The 27,504-nt window shown below is 44.5% G+C and overlaps 1 protein-coding gene across 1 annotated transcript in view; it reads left to right on the top strand.

The window, feature by feature from the left end:
* Positions 1-27,141, top strand: part of LOC138503213 (pancreatic secretory granule membrane major glycoprotein GP2-like) — a 310,155-nt gene extending 283,014 nt beyond the window's left edge. Inside the window, exons 9-11 of the mRNA XM_069622798.1 lie at positions 14,023-14,095; positions 23,598-23,630; positions 24,353-27,141. Of these exons, the coding sequence (XP_069478899.1) occupies positions 14,023-14,095; positions 23,598-23,630; positions 24,353-24,417 (171 nt within the window). The 3' untranslated portion in view covers positions 24,418-27,141. The remainder of the gene's footprint in view (positions 1-14,022; positions 14,096-23,597; positions 23,631-24,352) is intronic.
* Positions 27,142-27,504: the final 363 nt, after the last annotated feature.

Below are 27,504 nucleotides of genomic sequence, written 5' to 3'. Positions count from 1 at the left end.
ATGACACCACCTAGTAACCATCGCTGGAAGTACACCTCCAGTTCACACCTACATCAGGAAGGCATTGTGGGTATGCAAATGAGCTCCAATGCAAGCCCTTTGCTCCATAAAATTACCTCTGTCTTACAGTGCAATGCTACTTTATACATAGCTTAATCAACCCAAGATGGACATTTCTGAAGACTGCAGACAACTACATACCTGGTTTCATTCTTATTAGGGATTGTCAGTGTAGTATAGTCTGTAGTATAGTAGTGGTGATTTTTCCATAGCTGATAAGATTGCATTGAAACTGGTGGTGAGACTGTGGACCTCTCCAGGGCTATCAACATATTGGGATGCCCCAACAAATGTCCTACTTTTGGAAAGGGCACAGGGTTGTGCCTGGCTGGCCCATGTAAAAAAGATGCTGTACATGTGGCACATGAGAATTCTTTGGGACAATCCAATGCACATTGGAAGTTTTCTAAAGCAGAGCTTAAAGCAAATGCAAAAAGGAAATCTTTGGCTCAGTTGGAAGTTAAACAAGCTTCTTTGAATAATGCACCAGTGTTCCTCCAGCGCAACAACAGGAAATATAATGAGCTTTTTGGATGAAATCCATCCTGCCTTTGAATGTTCTTTGTTTGTTCGCATGAGACTGGTGTCATGAACCAATGAATTCGGCCCTTCTGGACTTCGTGGTCCATGATGCACCACGGCATAAGCTCATTGACTCCTCCAAGTTGGCCGACGGCCCAGAGAACGCTGCACTCTAGCCTTTGCGCGCAACACTCTGCTTCCTAGAAAACAGGCACGCCCCGCGGCTCTGCACATCTCAACGCAACTGCTTGGATTTGCTAGACATATGTTTCGAGTCTGTTAACCGTGCTATCGCCAGTTCTTATCCTTGTTTCTCACTTCCTGGAATCCCCCTCCAGATTCTTCTTTTACCCGCTAGCCTTATCCCACATCCCGGACCCCGTCTTGCACTCGTGCCGAGGTGTCTCAAACATCCTCTGAGTGTAGGACACTTGCTCCTCCTCCTTCCTGGATTTGTGGCTAACATTCCTGGATACTGAACGCTATCCGGCTTAGGCAGCCAGCTACCCACGCTGGAACCCGAAGACTCGCGCTCCAACTGTACAAGTCTCGGACAGTGAGGAAGAAGGAAGTCGCATCTAAGAAGACCACAAGCAAGGAAAAACAGGTGAGAAAGAGAGAAGCTTGTGACAAATTGAGACGCCCAAAACCTGATACAGAAGCAGACATGGAAGCTGCAGTTCAAGACCCCATGAGAGGTATGCAAGAATTAAGCACAGATGTCCAAAACCTCAAGGCTGAAAATTCAGCTTTAAAATAGCTTGTCCTGTCCCGGGATTCCACGATCAAAGAAAGCGCCCTGTTAGGGATGTAGCTGACAAATATGATGGATCTTCCAAGTCCCTGCGTTCCTTCCTTGATTCCTGCCTAATGCACTTCACTTTCAAACCCTACTGGTTTTCCACGCCACAAGCGAAGGTCGGATTCATGATATCTCATTTCACGGGCAATGCCTTAACATGGGCCTCCCTTAGTCAATTCGGGAGACCCGCTCTTGGATAATTATGATGGGTTTGTGGAAGCCCTTAAGGCCATGTTTGATCAACCAGAACTTGTCTACTGTGCACAAGAAAGACTTCTTGAATTCCAGCAAGGGAGTCAGGAGATGCTCACTTACGTGGCTCGCTTCAAGCAGCTAGCTAAAGAAGCCGATTGGTCTCAAGAAGCCAGTTTCACTCTATTCCGAAGGGGTTTGAATGATGAGGTAAAGGACGAGCTAGCCAGAGTAGCCCTTCAGAGTTCCTTCCAGGCCCTCATGGTCCTTTCCCTACAGATAGACTTCAGGATCCAGGCCAGAAAGGCAGAGAAAAAGAAGGCTAAGACAACATCCCCAAGGACAACCGCAGAATACCCTTGTTCCAAGGAAACACCCGCTCCACGTGCCTCAGATCCAGAACCTATGCAATTGGGTGCCTTCCGTGGACCAATTTCTCCACAAGAAAGGATCCGTAGGATCAATACCGGACTTTGCATGTACTGTGCCTCTGATAAACATCTAGTGAGAGAATGCCCTATAGCACCACCCCGGCGTTCGGGAAACTCCAGCTCCCGATCCTAAGCGGAGCACAGCTTCGGGAGAAAGATGCCTGCTCTGCATCCACCCCTTCCTTGAATACTCCAGGACAGAACACCTTAGTGATTCTCCAGACATTCTTGACATCTACTGAGAAAGAATCTTTTCCCATCCTGGCTCTAGTGGACTGCGGTGCCATGGGTATTTTCATAGATCACGACTGGGCTGTTACTCACAACATCCCTCGAGAGCCCAAAGAGGTAAAGCAACCCATTGAAGGAATTGACGGCAGACCATTGTCTTCAGGACCCATTACTCACCAAACCAAAGAATTACTACTCTCAATAAACAACCATCAAGAAAGGCTCCGATTTGACATCATAAAGGCCGCTCATTACCCCATGGTTCGAGGCATGCTCTGGCTTCAGAAGCACAATCCTTACATCAACTGGGCAACCGGATACTTATTTCTAGGTTCTGAATTTTGTATGTCCCACTGCTTGTATCAGGACACATTGCAAAACCTTCCAGTGAACTCCCAGAACCCCAAGCAATCCTCCTTAAGTGTGTCCAACATTATCCAATACCTGAAATCTATCAAACGTACTCAGATGTGTTTTCAACAGCCATTGTTCAAGCTCTTCCACCCACACAGACCCGAGGATTGCACCATTGACACAGATGCCTCAGGGTGATTCCATTCAGGAGAATGTTCATATTATCCGAACCCGAAAAAAGGGCTCTACGAGAATACCTGGATACCAACCTGGCAAATGGGACCATCCGGCCTTCAAAATCTCCAGCCGGTTCTTCCCTATTCTTCATTCCCAAGAAAGACACTAAAGAACTTCGGCCCTGTCTGGATTACCGTGGTCTCAACCAATGTACCCTCAAAGACCGCTATCCGCTACCACTCATTTCTGACATCCTGGAGGCAGTTCGTGGTTCTGTCATCTTCACTAAACTCGACCTTAGGGGTGCTTACCATCTCATTCGAATAAAGGAAGGTGATGATTGGAAGACGGCCTTCAGAATGCCTTTTGGCCACTTTGAATATCTGGTAATGCCCTTCGGTCTCGCCAACGCCCCCACGGTCTTTCAACGATTCATGGATAGAGCTTTTTCTGATATGCTGTTCCTTTTTGTCATCGTGTACCTGGATGATATACTGATTTACTCCAAGGACCCCCGGATTCATCAAGAGCATGTAAAAGCAGTCTTACAACATTTACGTGAACACAAACTTCTGGCCAAACCTGAAAAATGTCTCTTTCATGCCCAAACCGTTTATTATCTTGGATTTGTGCTTAGCCCCAAAGGAATAGGAATGGATCCGGGCAAGATAGACTCCATACTTTCTTGGCCAGCACCCACCACTGTGAAACAGATTCAATCCTTCCTGGGACTTGCAAATTTCTACAGAAAGTTAATTCCCACATTTTCTGACATAGTGCATCCCATAGTGGCACTCCTAAAGAAGGATACACCATTTAAATGGTCTACTGCTCGAGAGAAGGTCTTTCAACAACTAAAACAAAAATATACTGAAGGTCCCATCCGGACTCAACCCAACATAGATCAACCCTTTTTGGTGGAAACAGACGCTTCTGACTATGCCATTGGGGCGGTCTTAAAACAAGAATTCGAAGACAAGATGGATCATCCTATTGCCTACCTATCCTGCACCTTGACTCTCATTGAAAGCCATTATTCTGTCCAGGAGAAGGAGTTATGGCCATCCGACAAGCCTTCACCGACTGGCGCCATCTACTCTTGGGTGCTAAACATCCAGTGCAAGTACGAACAGATCCTCGAAACTTGCAAGTCCTACAGTCCCTGGAATGCGGAAACAGTCGCCAAGCCCGTTGGCCTTTAATTTTGCCCAGTACCAATTCCAAATTCATCACTTTCCTGGAACTAATAACATTGTCGTACATGCCTTATCTAGGCGTCCTGACTAAGAGTCTGTCGAAGCCTGGGCCTTTCCGAAGATGTTCCCTAATACCGTATTTGTGGCACAAGCAATTTCCCTCCTGGAAGACATCGGTAAAAGAACACCTTCTTCCGATCTCTGGAAGGAATACAACAGGAACAATCAATGGAACTTAATAGCAAAAGATGGTTATCTCTTCAAGGACAAACGGCTGGCCATACCCACAAAAAGGCTGAGAGACAAAATCATGAATCTCTGCCATGACACCTTCCATTCGGAACATCGAGGCATCCCTACCACTCTCCATCTCATACAGAGACAATTCTGGTGGCCGAAAATGATTGCTGACCTAAGAACCTACATCCAACCTTGTGCAGTGTGCAATCAGAACAAAGATGACAACAGAAACCCTGCCCGTCTCCTACATCAACCCGCATTACCAACACACCCTTGGGAAATCATCGCCACAGACTTTATCGTGGAATTACCCCCATCCAGAGGATATACAACCATAATGGTTACCATCGATTTCTTTACCCATATGGCTCACTTCACACTGTTGTTCAAACTGCCATCCTCGCTTGAATTGGCTGGAATATTCATAAAGCACATATTTAGGCTCCATGGATTACCCTCCAAGATCATCTCCGACAGAGGCTTCAATATATATCCCAGTTCTGGAAACAACTATGCCAAATATTAGGCATCCAGCGTGCATTATCTTCGGGATATCATCCTCAGACTAATGGGGTCACAGAACGAGTAAACCAGACCCTAGAACAGTACCTCTGCTGTTTTGCAACCAAGCTCTATGATGATTGGTCGCTTTTGATTCCCGCAGCTGAATTCGCTTACAACAATTCCGATCATTCGGCCATCAAGACAAGTCAATTCTTTTGCAGTCAAGGATTTCATCCTTCGGTTCTACCATCTGTTCCACCACATCCTACCTCGGTCCCTGCAGTTGACTCCTAGATTGAAACACTGGTAAACATACATAGAGACGCTAAGGAACACCTGGAAAAGGCCAGGATAGAAGTCAAATGATATGCAGATATCAAGTGGAGACCTAGCCCTTCTTATGTAGTCGGGGATAAAGTTTGGCTATCCTCAAAACTTCTTCCTCGACATCTGTGGCCTAATAAATTGGCTCCCAAGTATTATGGACCTTTCTCCATTAATGAAATCATTAACCCAGTGGCCTTTCAGCTCCAGCTTACAGAATCCTGGAAGAGAATGCACCCGGTCTTCCACACCTCCTTATTCAAACCATATGTACAGTCCACCAGAACTACTCCTAGATCTAACCCTCTGCTCATCAATGACCAGATTGAGTTTGAGGTCTCCAGGTTATGTGATTCCAGATACAGATGGGGTCAGCTCCAATATTTGGTAGAATGGAAGGGATACCCCCCCAGCGAATGCACTTGGGAACCAGTCTCAAACATGAATGCCCCATCTAATACAAAGGTTTCATCGAGTCCACCCGGGCAAACACCTCTGGGTTCAGGAGGAGGCATACTGTCATGAACCACCGAATTCGGCCCTTCTGGACTTCGTGGTCCATGATGCACTGGGCATAAGCTCAGTGACTCCTCCAAGATGGCCGACGGCCCAGAAACGCTGCACTCTAGCCTTTGCGTGCAACACTCTGCTTCCTAGAAAACAGGCACATCCCCACGGCTCTACGCGTCTCAACGCAACTGCTTGGAATAGCTAGACGTATGCTTCGAGTCTGTTAACCGTGCTATCGCCAGTTCTTATCCTTTTTCTCCCTTCCTGGAACCCCCACCAGATTCTTACCTTGCCCGCTGGCCTTATCCCACATCCCGGACCCCGTCTTGCACTCGTGCCGAGGTGTCTCAAACATCCTCTGAGCGTAGGATACTTGCTCCTCCTCCTTCCTGGATTCGTGGCTAACAATCCTGGATACTGAATGCTATCCGGCTTAGGCAGCCAGCTACCCACGCTGGAACCCAAAGACCCGCGCTCTGTAAGAGGATTCAATTCAACACTACAGCTAAGTCAACGCCTAGTCTATAATACTGAATGAAAACCCTTATTGATATAACTTTATGTCCAGTTCATGCGTTCTGGATGACTACCCCTATATAACACCCCTCCCTTGGAATCCCCCTGACCCCACTGAGCCAAGAAGTAGTTCTGTTTTGCAAGTTAAAAGGTTTATTTGATAATTTAAACAATATATATATATCACACTTTATAATAAATTAATAATTGAATATCACACTTAATCTGATATGATAAAGATTAACAACGGAGAATCTGGCACTAGCACACTTCTTTATAATCACTAAGGAGTTGACATGAAATGGATAAGGTAGCACACTGGTAAATAGGTACAGAAGTATAATGTGGTAGAGAATGCTTTATAGGGTTCAAATGGATGCAATGTTGAATGAAATGCAGTACAAAAAATCACTTGATAGGATTTCAGCAAAAGACAATGTAATCACTTTCTTGGACAATTTACCCCCCCCCTTTTATGCAATGCAAGGACATGGAAGGAAGGCACACAGTTCTCAGAAATGCAATCAAATGTGATTCAGTTCAATCCCCCCCCAAGCACGCTTAAAGAAAACAGATAGGAGTTTTGAAAACACAGGCAAAATGCTTTGATATGTGCTGGCAATGGAGTGAAAATATGTTAAAATGCTTTTAATTCCCTTTCAGAGGTTCAGGGTGAGTGATAGCTACTCTCTATGAATTCAGGATCACCTTAACAATGCTTTAGTAGTAACTAGCAGGTAACAAAGTTTTTGGCAAGGAAAAACAAAACTGCTGTCTTTTTACACGTGGAGAAATTTGCAAATCGTGGTAAAATTCACGAATGCGCCGAGCGCTATTACAGAGGAACTACAAGGACTAGCACAAACGGTTACGGAGATATGAGCGATTAAATAAAGGTCGTTTTTCGGATTTTGAATGTTAAAGTTCAAAAAGACAAGTGCAGCTTGCAACTAGAAAATGACAAGTGACAGCTTTACAAATGACAGCTTTACAAATGACAGGTGACAGTTAGGAGACAGTTCTACTTAGATTAAACTAGATTGAATTATATTATTTTAACTAGGAGATTGGTTCTGCACAGTTTTCTAGGTACTCACACTATATTCTTGAGTGAAATGGGCCTCGCCATGGATCTGGTCAGGTTTTAGACGGGACTCTGGTCTCTGCACTTCACAGTGATCTGGGTCTGCTCTCTCTCTGGATTCTGAAGATTGAGGGATTTAAAGTCTGGATCTTTCTGCACAGCTTTCTCTGGAGATTGATGGAGGTAAAGTATGGATTTTCCCGGCAGAGCTTCCAGCTGCAAATGGATTTGAAAGTCCCTATCTGTCCTGTCTGTCTGCTTTTATGTGTTTAGAATGTGGGTGTGTTCTAGCATCACTGACCCTACCTCTCTCTCAGCTTCTAATTGGTCAAACTTCCATTTCTCATTTGATTGGGGAAGGAACTGTGAGTCAGAGCGATGTCATTTTATGGCTTGCAGAGAGTCCACTCCTCCTGTCAACTTACACACAAATCTAGATTTGAAACAAATACATATTTGCAGAGGTACATATTGTTTTAAAATCATATGCACCCCTCACATATCACAGGAGGTATCTCCTGTTCAAACTCTGCTCTTCCTGGGAGCTTGCATTCAGAAATGGCAATATTTTGCACTTTTTAACTGGTTTGCAATTCCGGACATTACCCCAAATTTACACACATGTGCGCAAGGAGTATGGACATTAATTGATGAAGTGTCAGATTTTTCACATGCACACATTTTGAGTAATATCCTCTTTTCCGCTAAAACCCCCCTGAACATGCCACCGGTTCTAAAAACCTCTTAAAATGTGGGCAGAAAAATCACAAGAATTATGGTGTCATTTATACAATTTTCACATGTCCGCTCTATGAGTTATTCATCTTTTTCTAAAACCATATTCTGGCTATAGAGGTGTGTCTTTTCATGTCACATGGTACAGAAACCAGTCTTTCCAGTTTCTGGCAAGCTCAGAGACCCTGCCCCTCCCAGCTTCTACCAAGAGGAAGCTCCATTTACGACTCCCGCCAATAAAACATTTGCCTGAGTCAGGACAGGGCTTTGTTCAATTTCCTGCAGAGCCCAGGTAATTCAATCAGGGAAGTGTCATATCCCTTTTGGTGTGAGCAGCAAAAGGGCAGCTAGGCCTGGGAACACAGCTGTGACTCAAGTTTCACTCCTGATGGGGGTAGTTGCCAGGCAGAATTCAGTTCCTTAAGCCAAGTTTCAGATAAAATGTCACTTTTTGTTTCCCAGTTTAAGTCAAGACAATTTTTTTACATATGCAGCTAGAATGCTGATTCTAATTTCAAAACTATGACATTTAAACAATTGCAACCTATGTGACACTCAAAGTAGGTCACTCATTTCTTTTAAACATTTAGATTTGTAGTGTCTTTCAGTCCAAATTTACTTAAACTGCTGAAATCCACAGGTCAGCCAGTCTTGTTATAAACCTTCAAGTCACTTCAGAATATAACTTTACATTGTATCCACCTCTCAGTAAGTCTTTCTTTGGCTTGCCTTGGGTTCACTTATTCAGTTTTACACCAAAAAGTAAAATCTGGTGTTGTTTTAAAACGCCGGCTTTTGGATAGTGGTGAGTACTGGTACTGCACCCCTTTTTGGGATTTAAGAAAATGAATTCCCAACAGTTATGGGTTTGCTTTTGGCAATCAGCATTGCCATTCCCAATGGTTTCAGACTACTGTGTGGGTAGTCCAATGGTGGTTTTAGGCAGTGTCCTTCTGTGCCCATAACATCGGCAAAAATGGGTGGCAGCCTATTCTTCCTGCATTTCCCTGTGCATTTTCTGGGAAGCTCTGTCCATCATGATGTTTTCATGTCAGTACTGCACAGTTTTGAGGTAGGGCTCGGATGCATGGGTAAATACATCCCAAAGCTCCAACCTGTACAAGTCTCGGACAGTGAGGAAGAAGGAAGTCGCATCCAAGAAGACCACAAGCAAGGAAAAACAGGTGAGAAAGAGAGAAGCTGTGACAACTGGGGATTCTGCATACTGCTTGGTTCTCTCAATCATGGTCAACTACGAGATATGGACTCTGCCCATTGTGCAGTTCTGCTGATAAAACCCTAATACATTTCATGTACATTTGCAATACTACTTTTAATTTAAGGTGTTTGTACCTGAAACCACTATTCAAAAAACGTAATTTTCGAACCATCACAGAAGCCATACAACTGTTAAAGTGTTCCACAGAAAGGAGTGTTGTCTTGGTATCCGCAAGGCTCTTTGAGTTTGCAAGAATTGGTCTCTATCCTTCGAGAATTAGTCTCCCGTTGCCCCTCCTTCAAATATCGACAAAGACAACACCTGGTGTAGTAACATCCAAGATACCCTCACCAATAACACTTTACAATTGCAATGCAAAATCACTGCCAAGCTGGTATCCTTGCCGGACATTCTACCACACAACCTTCAGGCGACCTCTGCTGCCCACATTCAACCCTTCAACTTGAGACCCATTCCTGAGCCCAACCTGGCCTTCATCATGAAAGGGCGTAAACCATCTTGCTTTAAAGGGGATATCTGCTCAGCTTCTCTGGTAAAAGAATGCATAGAACTCCATCTGTGAAACTATCGAAACGTGGATGGCCCAGCACAGCCTGTGCATGAATGACGAGAAAACTCAGCTCCTTCTAGTCGGCACACCAACCCGCATTGCGAACCTTGACCCTGTCTTCTGTTTCTTCTATATCGATGGCCATAAGATCCCCGTCTCTACCTCAGTGAAAATGCTGGGCATCCACCTTCATGCCTCACTCAATATGACACGCCACATCAACAACATTACTTCAACAGCAACTTACGCCACAAAGCTCATACATGGGAGCAAAGCGCCTCACTGTTGCCTGTGCCATAGTCAGATCCAAGCTGGACTATTGCAACACCCTACTGTGCAGCACTTCAGAGAAAAACTGGCTCAAAGTCACCCAAAACAATGCCCCTGTGCTGCGTTGGACCTGAGCAAATATGACCATATCCCTGAAGTTAAGAGATCTTTCCAGTGGGTCCCTGTCTGGTAAAGAATTCAATTCAGAATCCTCGCCCAATACCCATAGCTGCCTGTCCAACAATGACCCTTCTTATCTAGTTCAGAGACAATATGTGTACGTCTGCCAGGACCCTGAGATCCACCCACAGTCACTGCCTCTGCACTCCGAGATTCGGATGCAAAATAGCTGGATGGTGGAGTTTTGCGGTTGTGGCAGCCAACCTTTGGAACTATTTATCACTTCACCTCCAATTTGAGCAATCCCTCTTTCTAGTAAGGAAAAAGCTCAAGACGCACATGTTCAATTAACCACAGTCTGTATGCATTCACTGTTCTCATTATTTCTGTAACCAACGCCAAGATGCCCAAGGGCTTTTTGCGCTTATACAAATGGAAAAATAAAATAAACAGTCTTTTGGTTGGAGCGTTGGGTCAATTTAACGAACACCAACTAAATTATGATGGGTTTAAAAAGGCTTGAAAAAAACCTTCACTTGAACTGTGAAGATGCAATATTCCATTTGAGCCAAGTAACACATGCTATAATACACCTCCAGTTCACAGCCACATCAGCAAGGAATTGTGAACAATCCCTAGTAAGAGTGAAACCAGGTATGTAGTTGGCTGCAGCCTTGAGAATGGTCTGTCTTGGGTTGTTTAAGCTATGTATAAAGTAGCAGTGCCTTGTAAAACAAAGGCAATTTTCAGTAAAAAACGGCTGGCACATAAGCTAATTTGCATACCCACAATGCCTTGCGTTGCAGACCGTTTTTTGATAGTGTTCATCTCATCGTGGCAGTCTTGTATGATTACTGCAGCACCTATTGATGAAGTAGGATAGTAAGAGTATGTGGAGAGATTTTCACAATGATGAGACGTTGCAGTAAGCTTAAAAGGAGGACGTGTGTACATGTGGAGTGGTAGTGGGGAAGGGTGGGAATCGGAAAACACTGCTCGGAAAACACTGCGTTTCCGCAGTAACCATTCTCGCAGAAATTCAGGGCAGTGCCACAGTGATCGCAGTTATGTTTCCACCGAAAAATATAGCTGGAATGAAAGAAGGGGAAAAAATGGGGCATTTGCCGCTCGTCCTTGGTACTCAGGCGTAATGGTTTGAAAGGGACAGCCAGGCGTGGATCACAATATATTAACCTAATGGTGGAAAGTGGTTGAGCTGGGCCGTCAAACGTGGTTATTCACTACTAAGAGGACAATAACCTTTTAGCATAACTGCTGTAACGGGGACAGTCGCCCAAGGCCTAGGTGGTGGGACCTGTATTTTTATTAGTGAAGGGGATCTAGGCCACTACAGCTTCTACTTCAAATGTCTAGTTTGATTAGAATATAGGAATCCCATAACATGCACTGTTCATTTGTAAAGAAATATGCAAAAACAATGTGCAATTCTAATATTCTACAGTATAACAAATACTGTTGACTATTGTAGTAAACTATAGATGCATTTCTCATACTACAGATTCGTTAGAAATGACTGCACTTGATGTGTGAACACTGCAAACACTATAATGTATAATGTACATGTATTCAAGCACTTCAGTACATAAGACATTTACTACAGTATGTATCACTGATAGTTTGCAGTTCTTTAGTATTCTACAGTATGTTACTATACATGGCATAACATATTGCAGTATACTAGAGATGCAATTCGTGTACTATAGCTTCTACTAGGAATTACTGAAGTCTGTAGCAAACTATGGTGTATCTCATTAATTCGTACAAATTCTACAGTATGCAAACTGTGAAGTACAGTATTTACCATAAAATGGTGAATAGTTCTATGGGCTACTACAATGCATTACAATAAACTACGGAAAATATCGTAGGCAGTGGCATGCAGCAGTTTAAGACCATGAAAACTAAAGAAGTCTTTGGTCGTTTCATGGCAGTGCGAGATGGTGCCAGGTGTGAAGAGGTGTTATATAAGAGGGATGTGGGATGTAATTGGGGGGCTGGAAGGGTTGGAGCTGGATGTAAGGAGGTGTTGTTTGCATGGAGTTGTGGGATGGAAGGGATATCAGATCTGAGGGAGTTCCAGATGAAATGGAGATGCTGCACATGAATGATCTCTAGATGGATGGATGCCTGGATGGAGACGGGCATTTGTAAAACCCTCTCTGTGAAGTGACTCATCTCGAAGGCATTCGTTCCCACCAAATAACAGCATAACAGTCGTCCAGAGGCTGCACGGGGCTGTTTTAAAGGAATATCCTACCTACCTAAGTAGCCTCTTCCCAAAATTGGAAGAGCAAATAGTTTGAGATTCACAAGCCAGTACATAGAACTTTTTCCTTCTACAGTGGACAGCCAGTATCTCTGTAACGTGTGGTGAGTGACAAGTCATCTGGGCAGGTTATTCTATGGTGTTAGCACCCTGTTCCAAGGGTTGGAACGGGGTAAGTGGGGGTAACGGCCTGGGAGCCCGAGTTGTAACGAGGGCACCGTGCCGTTATCCCTGCTCCAACCCCTGGAACGGGGTGCTAATGCCATTAGCACCCCGGGTTACCAAAGCAGTGACCCGGGGGGTGCTAGAAAAAAAGGAATTAAATTTATTGTACAGGACGCTGAGTGGGTCCCGTTCAATGAATGACAATCCATTGCTAAGATGGCCGCCATGGTTGTGGAAGGCAGGGCTCCATACAGAGCACTTCTTCCATTACCATGGCGGCCTGGAACAGCGAGCGGAGGGTAGCTGCTGCTCAGGTAAGTGAGGCAGGGGAGGTGGGTGGGAGAATAGTAAAAAAAAAAAAAGAAAAGAAACGGGAGGGTGGGGGTAAAATGGCAGCCCGTGGTGGGGGAGGCAGCCTGTGGGTTCTGTAAAACGCGTCTGAGATCAGAGATTTCAGCCGGCAATCCGCAGAACCTGATTGGCTGCTCCCCCCGCCCTGTGTGCTAATTAACTATTCCCCTAAGTAAGCTAGAAACCGGTCCATAAAAATTCTTACATTGTTATGTTATGTTATCCAAATTTGTATAGAGCTTCTTCCCCAACAAGGGCATCATGGCGCTGAGGCTGGAAACTAAACACATAGCTAACGCTAACAGCAGGGAAAGAGCTTAGGCGGAAACAATAAGGTCGTCAGAGCCCGCCTAAAGGAGAGATGATCGGTGTTCTCACGAAGATGCAGCGGAATAGAATTCCAGAACAGGGTAGCATCAGTATCTAATTCGAGGCACCGCGATCTGCAGGGAGGTAGAAGAGCGAAGAGCACGAGATGGAACATAGCATCTGAATCTAACCTGCAAATACTCTGGGCCTGTCTCATAGCAGCCTTGATGGACCAGGCATAAAGATTTAAGGCATACAGCCTTGAACTGCACCCTCAGCAGTGCAGTCGTCTAACGACCTCACCTATGACCATCTTTCGAGTGCCAAAATTGGTCAAACTCTGTCATGCCAGAAATGAAGGGGGTGGCAGATGAAATTATTGTAGCAAAGGTTATGGGGTGCCAAAACCATGTGGGGCGGATAGACATGAAGAATTCCTGAAGAATGGGTTGCCGCATCTGGTGAGTGTTTCAGATAGGAAGAGTGCCAGATGTGAGGCAGTGCTCGAAGTGGGCCGGAGCGGATGGGAACGGTGCTCCTCTACTTTAACAAAAGTTTTACTGTTTCTATACTTTTATTTTAAAAAGATCTGTTCCGGGATGGTTTAGCTTTAAAATAGGGTGCAGGAAGAAGTTGAAACTTGCACCTCAATGCACTACAAACTGCAGGTGTGTTTGGGGGATTGCGCGTGGGAAGGGGTGTGGCGATGGGGTTTGTGGGGATGGGGGATGGGCCAGCAGGGTAGATAGTTCCACTACTTCATTTCGTACACTTCGCCCACTGATGTCAGGGAGGTTCCAGATGTGAACTGGACGCCTAAGTAATATCTACTCTTTGTTTCTATTCTTTCAGTGTTCCTCTTCACGGGCAGGTCGATCTGGTGGCGCCACTGCGAGTCTTTCTATCGGACCACTTGACCTTTCAGGTATGAACCACTGTGTTAATGCACTCACATATCTGTACTGTTTTAGTATGTTCTATTGTCTAATCACATAACACTTGCTTGCTCTGCTGGGATGTCATGCACTTCATGTTGTAGTAAAGTAAGGATGCATACGGCAACATGCCGAGTGTTATACTGCGGGCTCATTGTCTGATGAGAGTGGGCTGCGGGGCACACAGGGCTTAGTATGGCACACAAGGGGTCAACATGTTGAATCACAGTAGGTCAGTATGAAAGTACCGGGTTTTGAAAATATATGCCTGATTCATACATCCAAAACATCTCATTTGTAGTATCCAACATTTGAAGCACATGCGAATTTGCATAAAATACACAAAAGTGGCATTTTCAAACCCTCGCTAGCTGCGTTTAATCTGTCCACACGGTGCAAGGACAGGCTACATCATGCGTGCTTGTAGCTATGAAATGTATAGTGCAAACCTAGCGAGCAAGTAACAACAGAATACAGAGAGAGGGAGGCGGGGATGGCTGGTGTAAGCCCAGACGGAAAGGGAGGCGCAAAGTAAAACAATAGCTCAGCCTATGTGGGCACTGAAATGAGTGGAGCAATCTCTGCTGCACTAGTGAAGGTGTTACACTATAGCTCTGCACAAACCCTGGTGTTATTTATCATCTCTTCATCGCACAAACCACTGCACCCTGCACCAACCGCTGCCTTGTATTCTTCAGGAACAGGGTGCAGCTTGCTTCACTCTTACCGGCACCAGCTGCTAGCTATGGTGGTGGTGCTGAATAAGGACATTCAGGGGCCGATTCTGAGATGCATGCAAAAATAGGAAGATGTTAATCAATGAGGGATCAACACTTCCTTAAAAGCACCTTATTCTGATAAAGTGGCAATGTGGCGGTCTGTGCCTGATGTACTGCTTGACAATGGCACTGCGAGGGGATTCTCCTTTCACATGCACTGCTTTAGCACGTCAAAGGGAGGAGTTAAAATACAGCATCAGCAAGGTGCCGTTAAACGCTGCTGCACACTTTTTCCCTTCCTTTATAAAATGGGCATTTCCTAGACTGCAGCAAGTAAACTTTCTCAAAATAGAAAAATGACAGTATTTTAGGAAATACTTGCAGTTCCACTGGTACACAGGGTCGTACTGGGGCAGCAATGAAAAAGTGGCCCGCAGTTGCAAATGGCTATTCAATCCTTTTGTGGCACTGTTTGAATAGTAACCAAGGGGGAGTTTTTGGATAAAGTCTGATGTAAATATGCATTTTAAAGAATACATTCAGTAACACTGGTCAAAACTACTAGCCACAGAGCGAATTAACTCAAACTGGCCCAAAATGGCCAAAAATTGGCCCAATTGGACCCAAAAAACTGGCCCACACCAGCATTTTGTATTTTTGGTTCAGCCATGGGCCGATAGCCATACACGCCAGAACGGCCCTGCTGGTACACATTAAGAATCAAAGCTGCTTCAGCCTGATTGTAGATCGAAATTCACCACAATAATAGCTCAGAGTTTTATGATTCACAATATAAGAAATGTTTAGTGTCCGAATGGCACAAAACATGTAACACATAAGCCGACACGTGTTCTTGACCAAAGGTCCTCCTCAAGGCTTGTTATCAGTCACATATTTTGGTAAACCATGCTCCTTCTGTCATGCTCATAAGAACGCCTGCAATAGGTTTGAAATCTTTACGTTCAAAATGTGAACTTCTGATTCCGATCAGAACAGCGGGACCGGACCGCGTATGCCTATTGCCACAGAGTGGACATAACGGCCACCATACACTGGATGGAGGAACTCACCATAGCAAATGGATGCTTTTCAGGCAGTTGCTGATGCGAACATTGAGTTTACCATTGAACACCTCAGTTTCGGACATGTGTGCTCTCCAATTATTTAGTAGGCACGGGGATAACCGTTGCTCAAGTCTCAAGGGCAATATATGTGTAAATATCTTGATCTCTAAATTAAAAAATGATATGAGCCTGTGCGGTGGTGGGGGTGGGGGGTCCTTGCCTGCTTTGGGGATTACTGTAATATGGGCTTCCGCCACTGGATTTGAAAATATAAGTCCAATCATACAAATCTGCAGTTCAAGCATCCAGCCCTGGGCTCTTATGGGGATTGGGGTTTTTAATAGCATCTAAAACGTTTCTGGTACCAGTCAACGGGTCAAACCAACCCCTTTTGAGCATCAGTTAAAGTAAGCATCTTAATACAGTCTATGTAAATTCTCTGTGAGGTTTCATCAACCTGCTTCCCTGAATAGAAAAATTGATAAAATGACCTAAATGCCTCCTTATGTCATTCCGCCCCACTCTCTAGTCCCGGCTCTTTCTATATCATCTGTATGAAGAATTGTTTTTTATATTGCTTTCAATAGTCTAAATCAATCTATAGGTGCTGAGGCTGTTTTCTGAAATTTGACACCACTATGCCATTCATTGACTTGTCATAGCAGAGCAACAGACCCTGCAGAAAATGTCACAGGGCGCATACATGGCAATCATTTTGAGAATCTAAATCATCAGTACTCTGACTGCATTATCACTACCAAAGCCCACACTGTGATTCCCCCACCCACAGGTCCATTACAGTGTGTCTCCTGGACTACAGCACTGTGGGTAAGCGGCCTCGCATTGTCGACCAATAGCCATACCCTACACTCTAGCTTGATTTATTTCGGAGCTGCTACACTCTTTGTTCGTCTGTATTCAACCCCTAACCTCAGCTCTACTATTGCCCTGAAGAAGCAGATTGGTGAAACACGTGTTTGGCAATCAATGGGTTGATTACAGTCATTAATTTAGTAATTCAAGATATCCAAAAAGTCAAAAACTCCATTACTAGTACATCTGGACAATGTGGCTTGGCTGTCAGCCTTTCAATAATTAAAGCAATTGTTTCACTAGGCGCTGTGTGGGTGTGCTTGGGATTTTCCAGTATGATTCAGCTATATTATCAAACTTAGACAAATGTATCTAGATAGCTGCAAAACCTGGTGTGCTTAATGCAAAGCACTAGCAGTGAGGGTATACTTCCGGGAGCTTCCAGCTTGATAGTTTTTTTTTATAGGGGAGATAAAAAGGTACAAGAGAGGGAACCAATGAATGAACACGAAAGGCGTCCGGTTCCAAGACTGTCTAGAACAAGATATGCAAACTCGAAGAACATCTTTAGAAGAAGGACAGGAGGCAAATGTAGGGTAAGCAGAGATCAAGGTCAAACAAAAAGGCTTACCAGATAGAGCTCCAGCCTACAACTTACAATGGGACAAAACATAACCTTGCGATAAAACTTTCAGAGAGGAAACTTACCAATACTGAACTATCAGTCCTCAACAAAGAACATTTCTTTGCACCAACAGTGAGAACTGATCTTATAGTCTTTCAAATAGATATGTATACGTTTATAAGGAAACTTAAACTCAAAAAAGAGTTTTCATCACAAAGTCAAATGTTGCAAACCTATTGAGGAACACATTCCCCAGAGTGAGCTAAGAATAGCTGACATTGAGAACATTAATTTGTTATTATCACTAGAAACAGACACATATAAAAGTCTAGAAGAAATCTGTGTGGAATTGGGCGTTCAGCCAAGCAACTTGTATATACGTGAACTAAAAGCAAGGTCTAAATTTAGCCCACAATCCCAGATGGAGAGTGCAATTGAGGCATTTTACAAAGCAGTCACTTCAGAAATGCACAGATATATGGATTGAAATCATAACAAGCACATTAATAACAACTACCAGAATTTGAGTAAGGATGAAAGGCAATCCCTAGTGCTGTGTCAAAAGACAATCGTATAGTTATCAAAGAGGCTGATAAAGGTGGCAATGTGATTATTCTAAACAGATGGGATTACATTCATATGGGATGGGACAAATCCATTTGGATACCCCAGGTATTTTTGCTAAACTGTCAGTGAACCCTACTAAAGTAGTGAAAGAGTTGGTAGAACTCATCCAGAAATGGCACAGGAAAGGTCTTCTAACCAACGAAGAGAAACTCTTCCTGAGAAGAACTGAACCCACCATGAGAACAATATATGTTCTTCAGAAAGTACAAAAGAATTATGAGAATTTACCAGAAGTATACCCAATTGTAAGTGGCTGGGCCACTGAAGGGCTGTCTGAATATATAAACAATGCAATCAAGGAACAAGTATATATATCTTACCATCATACATTAGAGACTCAACCCAAGTTTTACAAATCTTAGAGCAGACAGAATGGTGATCTGGATTCTTACTAGCCACACTTGATGTTAAGTCTCTATACCCGTCAATTAATCACACTTTAGCTATCCAGACAATTTACTATACATTCTCACATTTCTCAGCATCTAATCGTGAACATGTGGCAATGATGAAGAAGTTCCTTACATTCACTTAGAACACAATAACATTCTCTTTAACAATGATTATTACCTGCAGACAAAGTGATTAGAAGTGGACGCTACACATGCCCCATCACTAGCTAATCTGTCATGGGCCACTTTGAGAAAACCTTTGCCCTGAAAGACAATGTATATGTACATCAAATCAGGCAATGGAAGTGTTATATAGATGACGTTATTGTAATTTGGAATGGCACTGAGGATAGCCTCAGAGAGTCTGTCAATTATTTAAACAGCAAAGAATTTGGTATTGAATTAACCGGCCATATTGACAACATAGCTACAAACTTTTTAGATTTACATATCTATGTAGCTATTGAAGGATTGGAAACAAGAACATATAGGAAGCCTACACAAGTTAACTCAATGCTGTATGCATCCAGTTGTCACAAAACATCCACCATTGACAATATCCCTATTGGTGAATTCTACAGGGCCCAAAGAAATGGTAGCAATGATACAGTATATGGGCAGCAAATTGTTGACCCATAGGTTTTGTGAGAGAGGGTACTCGACGGAATGTGTCCTCAAAGCATGTGACAGAGTAAGAAACATTGAGTAAAAGAATATGTATAATCCAATAAAGAAGACTAAATCTCGACAAACACCTGGCATCAACTTTATCTCGACATGTTCCAAAGACAGCCATGCACTCTTTAAACGGCGCAGAAACACTGGCACATCCTACAGCTGGACACAGAGTTAAAAGAATATATAGCTGACAAGCCCAGGTTAATATACAGGAGGGCTCCCATTATCAACAATATATTAAGTCCATCCTTTCTTAAAGCAAGTGAAGAGAAAGTAGATAGTGATTGGCTTAAACTGTTGAGTAAAGACTTCCAAAAATGTGTAACTTTGAACGTGCAGATTTGCACATCCTGATAGTGACATATTTTTGTGCAATGAAGGTATGAAAATTAATTCGAGATTTCATTAACTGTCACTCAAAATATGTAGTATATGCTATCATTTGTATTTGTGAGAACACTTACGTGGGTAGCACAATATGAGAATAACAAATATGCATAAGAGGGAAACTGTCCAGTTTGAATTGTCAAGACCAGAGAATGCCACTCACCAATCATTGGCAGGAAGAACACCAAATTAGGGATAAGAAAAGCATATGATTCATTGGACAAACAAGGAGGTGACCTCAAATGATTGCTCAGACAACTTGAATGAGATTGGAAAAGGATCTCATTTAGCCACGGGGAACTATACTGTTGTTAAAATTAGGGTAACATTTTAAATGAAATGAAGTTTGATTTTTTAAGAGGTTGGAAAAACAGTGAATGTTTCTCTTCTGTTGTCACTTTCTGTGCTTGCTAAAGCAACAGCATTGTTTATTGAATATGACTCGATCCCTCCAGTGGATGCCAATTGATAAAAAATATCTCTCAGCTGTGTTTTGCTTTTCTGTCACGTGTATGGACACCAAGACCACTTACCAGATTACATGGACCAAAAAGTTCTTGGACTCAGGGGGGTAATAAGACACACTTTAGACTCACAATTGGGATATTATAGGCTCTTTACAGTTCACAATTGGGATATTATAGGCTCTTTACAGGCCTTTTATTCACATTTCATAAGTACACAGCTAAATAATGGAATAACAGGAATTAGTTATACATAGACACACACACATAAACACCAATGATTATAACAGTCTACATCACTGTTAGTGTAATTGTAGAAGAAAACGTCATCTCAGCCACCACAACACTACCCAGTCCCAAGGCAAGTGGGCAGAGAGATCACACGTGCTAACGGGGTCTGGAGCGGAGCGTCCTCCGTCTCAGCGAGGCTTCATCACCCGGGGTTCCAACTCTATTCTACCAGCAGGATACCTCTCCTCTTATGGGGGAAAAAATCCCCTGCCCCCCCTTAGGTAGCCAACCGTCCCCGGCCAAAGGACAGACACCAACCATGGAGGCAAAGAGTGGTAAAATCTAGTCAGTAGAGGAAAAACCCAGTTTGTCTCCTGCACGCTCGTTCCCAGCACGCCTTATCAATGCACCTGCACATCTCCAACTTCCTTCTTGGCTCGTCCTTGAGTGAACAATACAACAAGAGTGAGCTCATCTGTTCATAATGTAATCCTACAACTCTTGAAAAATTCATGTCTGCCTTCTAACTGAGCTCACAGAAACGTAGACTTTCATTACGGTTTTGGAAGTGAATGTCCAAAATGGCCACGCACTGAAGTTATATTTTTGTTTAGCTCATTTTCACACACATGCATTACAAGGTGGGATTAAAAATTGAAATTGGAGGCATTTTTTTATTGCCTCATAATCGGGTGGTATTTATTCCATGTGGTAAATACTGAGGGGCTTATGTTCTATTAAAACGTAATTTGGCGTTGGGGACCTCTTACGTTTACGCTGTTAACATAAGTGTGTCCCTACTACCAAATTCTGATCATTTGCACTACGGGGTGCAAATGTGAGGGCAAAAGGTGGCGTACAAGTGTGTACGCTGCTTTTTGCCCTTCACATTTGCACTCCGCAGTTCAAAGTGAGTAAAGGCTGCCTGGCATGATGGCATGCCAAACACCGTTTAGTTTTGTTTGTGAGCGCCGCTTGCCATGCTCACATGCAAGCAGCGCTGACAATTACAATAAGACACTCTCCGATATGCTTGCATGTCAGGGAGCGTTTCATTTCAGTTGTGATCCTTGCTTATGTGCGCCTGGAAAGCGGTGTTCACAAATACAATAAACCTGTCAGGGAGGGTTTAATTGCAATTGTACATGTTCAGTGCCATGCGACCGTGGCAGGGAGCATGTACAGTGCATCCCTATGAGGTGCAGCTGCTCTATGCTGGTGCATGAAGCAGGCGGCCTCCATAGGGGTCCCCAGCATTTGCGCCGGCATGAAAATGCATCCAGGCGTAGACGCTGGAGCATTTGTATGGCGGAGAGGAAAGGAGCAGCAGAAAAGCAAGTTGAGTTCCGCTCCTCCTCACTGCCATGCACATGTTTGGAAGTGTGCCATGGCGTGACTGCAATACATTAAAGCCTTAACACCTTGCATTCGTGTTTCGGCTCAGTCCAACATGAGCGCCTGACTGCCCAAAGAACAGGTGGGTGGAAAATCGGGCAGTATTTGATAGTACCACTGGTTATTACCTTTACTGCTGAATTCATAAGGCAGGCCCAAGAGAAGCATGGTACATTCTTGGTTTGGCTAACTCTGATCATCATTGGCACACCCTGACTTTACAATGTAGGCAGATTCTGGCATAATTTCCTTAAAGCATGTCCCTACAACCTGCTTCTTTCCAAATGTTTTGGACTACAACTCCCATGACCCTCGCCATTTACTATGGTGGCTATGGCTGATAGGAAGTGTAGTCCACAACATCTGGATTGTCTAAAGTTGAAGCTAGTTATGACTTTGAAACAGCGACCAAACAAATACATATCACATGTATCAAAGTATTATACTGTACATTTATATCACTATAGCATGGCCTTTATGATATGATATTTATAACGTGCGTAATACCCAGAGGTTTGTAAGCGCAGACCCGGAGCTCGAACCTGTGGTGCTCCGTGTCGTCCTGCTTCCCAGGCGAGCACGTTGCCCCTAAGCTATCCACCCGAGACTTTAGTATCATTATCATGGTAGAGTATCATGAAAGCATTGCCTGTACGGTAGTGACATAGCACTGTCATTGCAGACTCACTCTGGCACTGCCTTCGCAGTTTTTGTGCAGTATTACCATACATTGGCGACACAGTATTTCTGCAGCACTGCCGGTGTAATTCCCCCTATACCGATACTGTTGCAGCATCACTATAGCAATGTGGGTGCAGTATCAGCACAGCACTGCCACAAGTTCACGCAAGCACTGCCAGAGTAGTATATGTACAGCATTACTATGACATTTTCTGTAAAGTATTGCTAGAGCCCTAACTTTGTAGTATGGTTATTGCAATTCAGGTGCAGTATCACCATATCATTCTGGTGCTGCACCAACATAGCAGTGCCATTATTGCGGACGCACCGTGCCAATGCAGTGTGTGTGCAGTAGTCCATAGCAATGGCTGTAGAGAATTAGTATAACACGGATGTAGCCGCAATATAGCAATAGTGGTGCAGTATCACTAAAGTATTGTTGGTGACGTACCAACATAGCACTGCTATTGGGGACTCACTCTGGCCATTTGCGGTATTCCATAGCATGATAGCACTCATGCAACATCATTATAGCATTAGTAGCGCAGTATCACTATTGCTTTTTTGGTGTGGTACCAACATAGCACTGCCACTGGGGACTCACTCTGGCCGTGTGTAGTATTGCATAGCATTGACTGTAGAGTATTACTATAGCACGCAGTATCATAATTGCAATAGTGGCGCAGTATCACAATAGCTTTGTAGGTGCTGTACCAACATAGCACTGCCACTGGGGACTCACTCTACCGTGTGCAGTATTCCATAGCATTGACTGTAGAGCAGTGGTCTTCAAACTTTTTTGGCCGGGGCCCCCCTGAGCAAAATTTGGGCAGGTCGGGACCCCCACAGAAATGCCAAATGGACAGGATGTTTTGCCACCGTCACCTGCTCCCATCACAGTCGCTGGGCTCCCTCATCCTACTCCTACCCAGTCCCTGGTCTCTCCCCACCCCTTCACACATCCTGGGCTCTCCCCACTCTGCTCCCACCACTACCCCATGGTTCCCGGCCATTGTGCTCCCACCATAGTCCCTGGGTTCTCCCCATCCTGTTCCCAACACAGTCTGAGGGCCAGTGGCGGCTGGTGATTTTTTTACGTGGAGGGGCATAATTATTTCCCTCAAAAATGCCAACAGTGTAGAGTATTACTATAGCACTGATTTTGCAGTATCGTTCTAGCACTAGTAGTGCAGTATCACTATAGGTGTGTTGGTGTGGTACCAACATAGCTCTGCTTTTAGGGAGTCTATCTAGCACTGAGGGTGCATCATCTCTTCAGCTCTGGGCCTGTGGTATCAAACTATAAAGGTGGCGGGGGAGCATATCATTACCGGTGGATCATGAATGGGGAAGTTTGATAGATTTGAAGAAAGGAAATATGTTTTTAATGTTCTCCACCTCTCTGCTTTTTTCCAGTAAGCATAGATGTAAACTCTGGATCAAGCACAGGTAAGCTGTTTATTACTTATTTCTTTATGGTGCGAGAAGTGGGGGATAACTTAGTCCAAATACCATACGATGCAGGCCTGTAGGATTTGGTAGTGTGGTGAGGTGGATTGGAGCAGGTGTGGTTCAGTTTGGGAACAGGACGAGACTCCAACTAGTCCATCTCAAGATTTCTTCACATGTGATGTTGAGTTTTGGGTGGAGAGGTTCAATAGTTCCTGAAATGTCTTCTTTACTGGATGAGGGGCGGCCTGTACTCTTTGTCTCTATTTTCTGCATGTGTACTGTAGTAGACAGAAGGGGGCCCTGAGTTGTACGGGAGCCTTGTCTGTGGTAGGGTGCCAGGCTGCCAGGCTGCCAGCCACTGGTGGGCACAACATCATTGCACCTAGTGCCCCTGCACTTGACACGACATGGAAGACGGTGTACTTGTAACGCCATACACACGTGCCAGTGCTCTATCCCACTCATGGATTGGGTTTGGTATCAGGGTTAGTGTCTTGCACTCCCAAAACACTCATCATGAAGAGTAAGTAGCCTTTTACAATGTAATGTCCTCGAATAATCCTGCTGTAATGAAGAGCAGGTGGGCGATGAGTTGTTTCTGAATGGAGGTCAAAGCGTGTGACTGTGCAGAAGTGGGTATTGTCTGCTCTGGAATAGCTTTATATTATCCTGCACTGAGATAACACAGGAATACTGACATGCTCGTGTTTTGCTTCCAGTGGTCTCTTCCTTGGCTGTGCTGTGGAGCTCCCTGCTGGTGCTGCTGAGCCTCAGACTGTTTTAAGAAACATCCCGACCTCACTCAAGACCAAGGATCCATACCTCTCGCTGGTGTTGGGAAGTTTTCTAAGATCGATTCTATAAATTAATTAATTCAGACTACGATAATTGGTATAATAACAGGGATCTCCTTCATGAGTATTTATTTTCTACAAAGTTTAATAGTGGGTCTGATTTATTAACACACACAGTTGCCACTGTCCATGTCTAATGATTGGAGGACAAGGTTGCTCACACAGAGAAAATCAGAGGAGAACTGACAGCATTCTGTCAATGGAAGAAGAGGAGGAAGGTTGCGTAGAGGTTTCCGTGGGGTGAAGGGCACCGCTGCGCAGACGTTACTGTGGAGAACACTCTGGATGACACCTACTGCCATAGGAGGGACCACCTGCCCATTGAACTTGATTATCTGCATCAGCTGCTGCTTACTATCTGCACTCTGTAAAATGCCTCCTGAAGATAAGGGTCCACAATGTACATGTCACCAGAGAAGAGCAGTGACACGCTAACAATGGCACTTGAGAATGAGCAAATGCAGGCACTTGAGAATGAGCAAATGCAGGCAATGTTCTGGTTGCCCTCTTACTGTTGGAGCCACTGCTTTACACACAAAGATCATCGCTTTCCCGATCACTTAATCCAATCAGTGCTTTTCCTTCCATGTCCTTTGATTCTTTCCTCCCCTTCCCTATAACCTTCACACATCTCTTCTCCCCTCTGCATCTTACTGGCCTTTGTGCTGACTCACATATCTTCCCCACCCTGCTGGCTCACACTTCTCTCTTTCTGTCTCAACTCTTCTATCTTGACTTGGCTCATGACGCCCCCTCCCACCACCTCACACCTGTCCCATTGATTGCCTGTAGTTTCTTCTCTTCCACAGGGGTCTAAATTGTGTCACATCTCATCTTCCTTTCGGTGTTCCACATTTCCTCTTTCCACTACCACACAGTTTTCCCATTGATTGCCTCTGGCTGCTTCACATTGCCCCCTCCCACTGGCTCACACCTTCCCATTGCCCTGCCACTGTCCCATATCTTTTCTACCTCTCACTGATTGGCATCTCCCTTTCTCCCCATCTCACAACCCGCCCTAACTACATCATACCTTTCCCTGCCTCTTCTTTGCATTTCTATCTTAGATGTCGCCATTACTCTTCTCCCTGACGTTCCTCCGCATTTCTAACAGTGATTCCTTCCTGCTTTTACAGCCTGTAGCTCTTCTCTGCGCTATCAGCTGCTCCTCCCCATGGTCTGGTATTGTTTCTCTCCAAGTTGCTGCAACTTCTTTCCATACTACGAAACTGCTCCTTCTTGCTTCTTCTTCCCAAACTCCCACACTGCTTCTCATCTCTGCCTTCCTGCTACTTATTCCCATGTTCCCCACTGCTACTTGTATCCACCTTCCTGCTGCTTCTTCCCAAGTGCCCACACTGCTTCTTATCTCTGACTCCCTGCTGCTTATTCACAAGTTCCCCACATCATCTTCTCGCAAACTTCCAGCTGCTTCCTGTTGCTTCTTCCCATGCTCCCACACAGCTTCTTTGCTCCGCCTTCCTGCAGCTTCTTCCCCATGCCCCCACTGCTTCTTTCATTGCGTCCCACATCTTCGTCTCTCTGCCTTTCTGCTTCTTCCCAGGCCCCCACTGTTTCTTCCCTTGCTCCCCACTGCTTCCTCTCTCTGCCTTCCTGCTGTTGCTTCCCATGTCCCCACTGCTTCCTCTCTGCCTTCCTGCTGCTTCTTCCCTTGCCCCAATGCTTTTTTCATTGCTCCCCACTGCTGTGTCTCTCTGCTTTCCTGCTTCTTCCCATGCCCCTGCTGCTCCGTCTCTCTGCCTTCCTGCTGCTTCTTCCCATGCCCTCACTGCTTCTCTTCTTGCTCCCCACTTCATTGTCTTTCTGCCTTCCTGTTTCTTCCCCTGCCCCCACTGCTTCATTGCTCCGCCTTGCTGCTTCTTCCCATTGCCCCCACTGCTCCGTCTCTCTGCCTTCCTGCTGCTTCTTCCCATGCCCTCACTGCTTCTTTTCTTGCTCCCCACTTCATTGTCTTTCTGCCTTCCTGTTTCTTCCCCTGCCCCCACTGCTTCATTGCTCCGCCTTGCTGCTTCTTCCCATTGCCCCCACTGCTCCGTCTCTCTGCCTTCCTGCTGCTTCTTCCCATGCCCCCACTGCTTCTTTCATTGCTCCCCACTTCATTGTCTCTCTGCCTTCCGGCTGCTTCTTCCATTGCCCCGCTGTTTCTTTCCTTACCCCACTGCTTCTTATTTCCAACTTCCTGCTGCTTCTCCTCATGCTCCTGACAACTTCTTCTCTCCCCTTCTGCTGTTCTGTGCCCCAGCCCCTGCTTCTTCACCCCACCTTCCTCATGCATCCACTAAAGTCCCCCTACTGCTTCATCTCTCCCTTTCTGTTGCTGTTTTGCCACTCACTCCTTCTCCTTCTTTGCTCTCAGTTGTGATGTTGTGCCTTGGTGTGCCATAGCGCCAAAAGAACCGATCATGAATTACTTGGTTTTGCTAGCATCTGCTCCAGGTTATACCTTATTGGACACGCAGGGCGCCTATTGAAATTAATGGTTTACCGGCCATGTTGGATCAAAGGGTTTCTCTATTTCTCTATCATAAGCTGGGTGCAAACGGTACATTAGAGGGATTGTTTCCCTAAAGTTCATATGTATGTAATCATTTACTCAAATGAAACAATAAATATATTTTCGATATTAGCAAGTACTGCTGTTGCACTGTTGTGTGATGTTTAAGTGCAACTTTCATGGAAGTTTGTTTCTTTAATATATGGAACACATATAACAATAACACAACCAAGCAGGTTGGCTGGTGTAAACTGCATTTCCCAAGGCTGTAAAGTTATGTTATGTTACTTGCAAGTGATGTTCCCCCAATGTTCCCTCTAAGCTGTGCGCTTACCAAGCTTGCTGCTGAGTGCCGCTCAGAAGATTTTTAGCAGCGCACACAGACCATTCTCACCTGTTCACAAAAAGATAAAAAAAGGTACAAGACACACACAAAAACTTGACATTTGCTTTCTCTTAAAATAACTAACTAATCTTGATATTCTGGTATAGCCCATTTGCA

The sequence above is a fragment of the Ambystoma mexicanum genome, chromosome 11 (assembly GCF_040938575.1).
Source record: "Ambystoma mexicanum isolate Mex_15411 chromosome 11, UKY_AmexF1_1, whole genome shotgun sequence".
NCBI classification, from domain to species: domain Eukaryota; kingdom Metazoa; phylum Chordata; class Amphibia; order Caudata; family Ambystomatidae; genus Ambystoma; species Ambystoma mexicanum.
The sequence above is the reverse complement of the archived record's forward strand: the minus strand, read 5'-3'. Positions and strand labels throughout refer to the sequence as shown.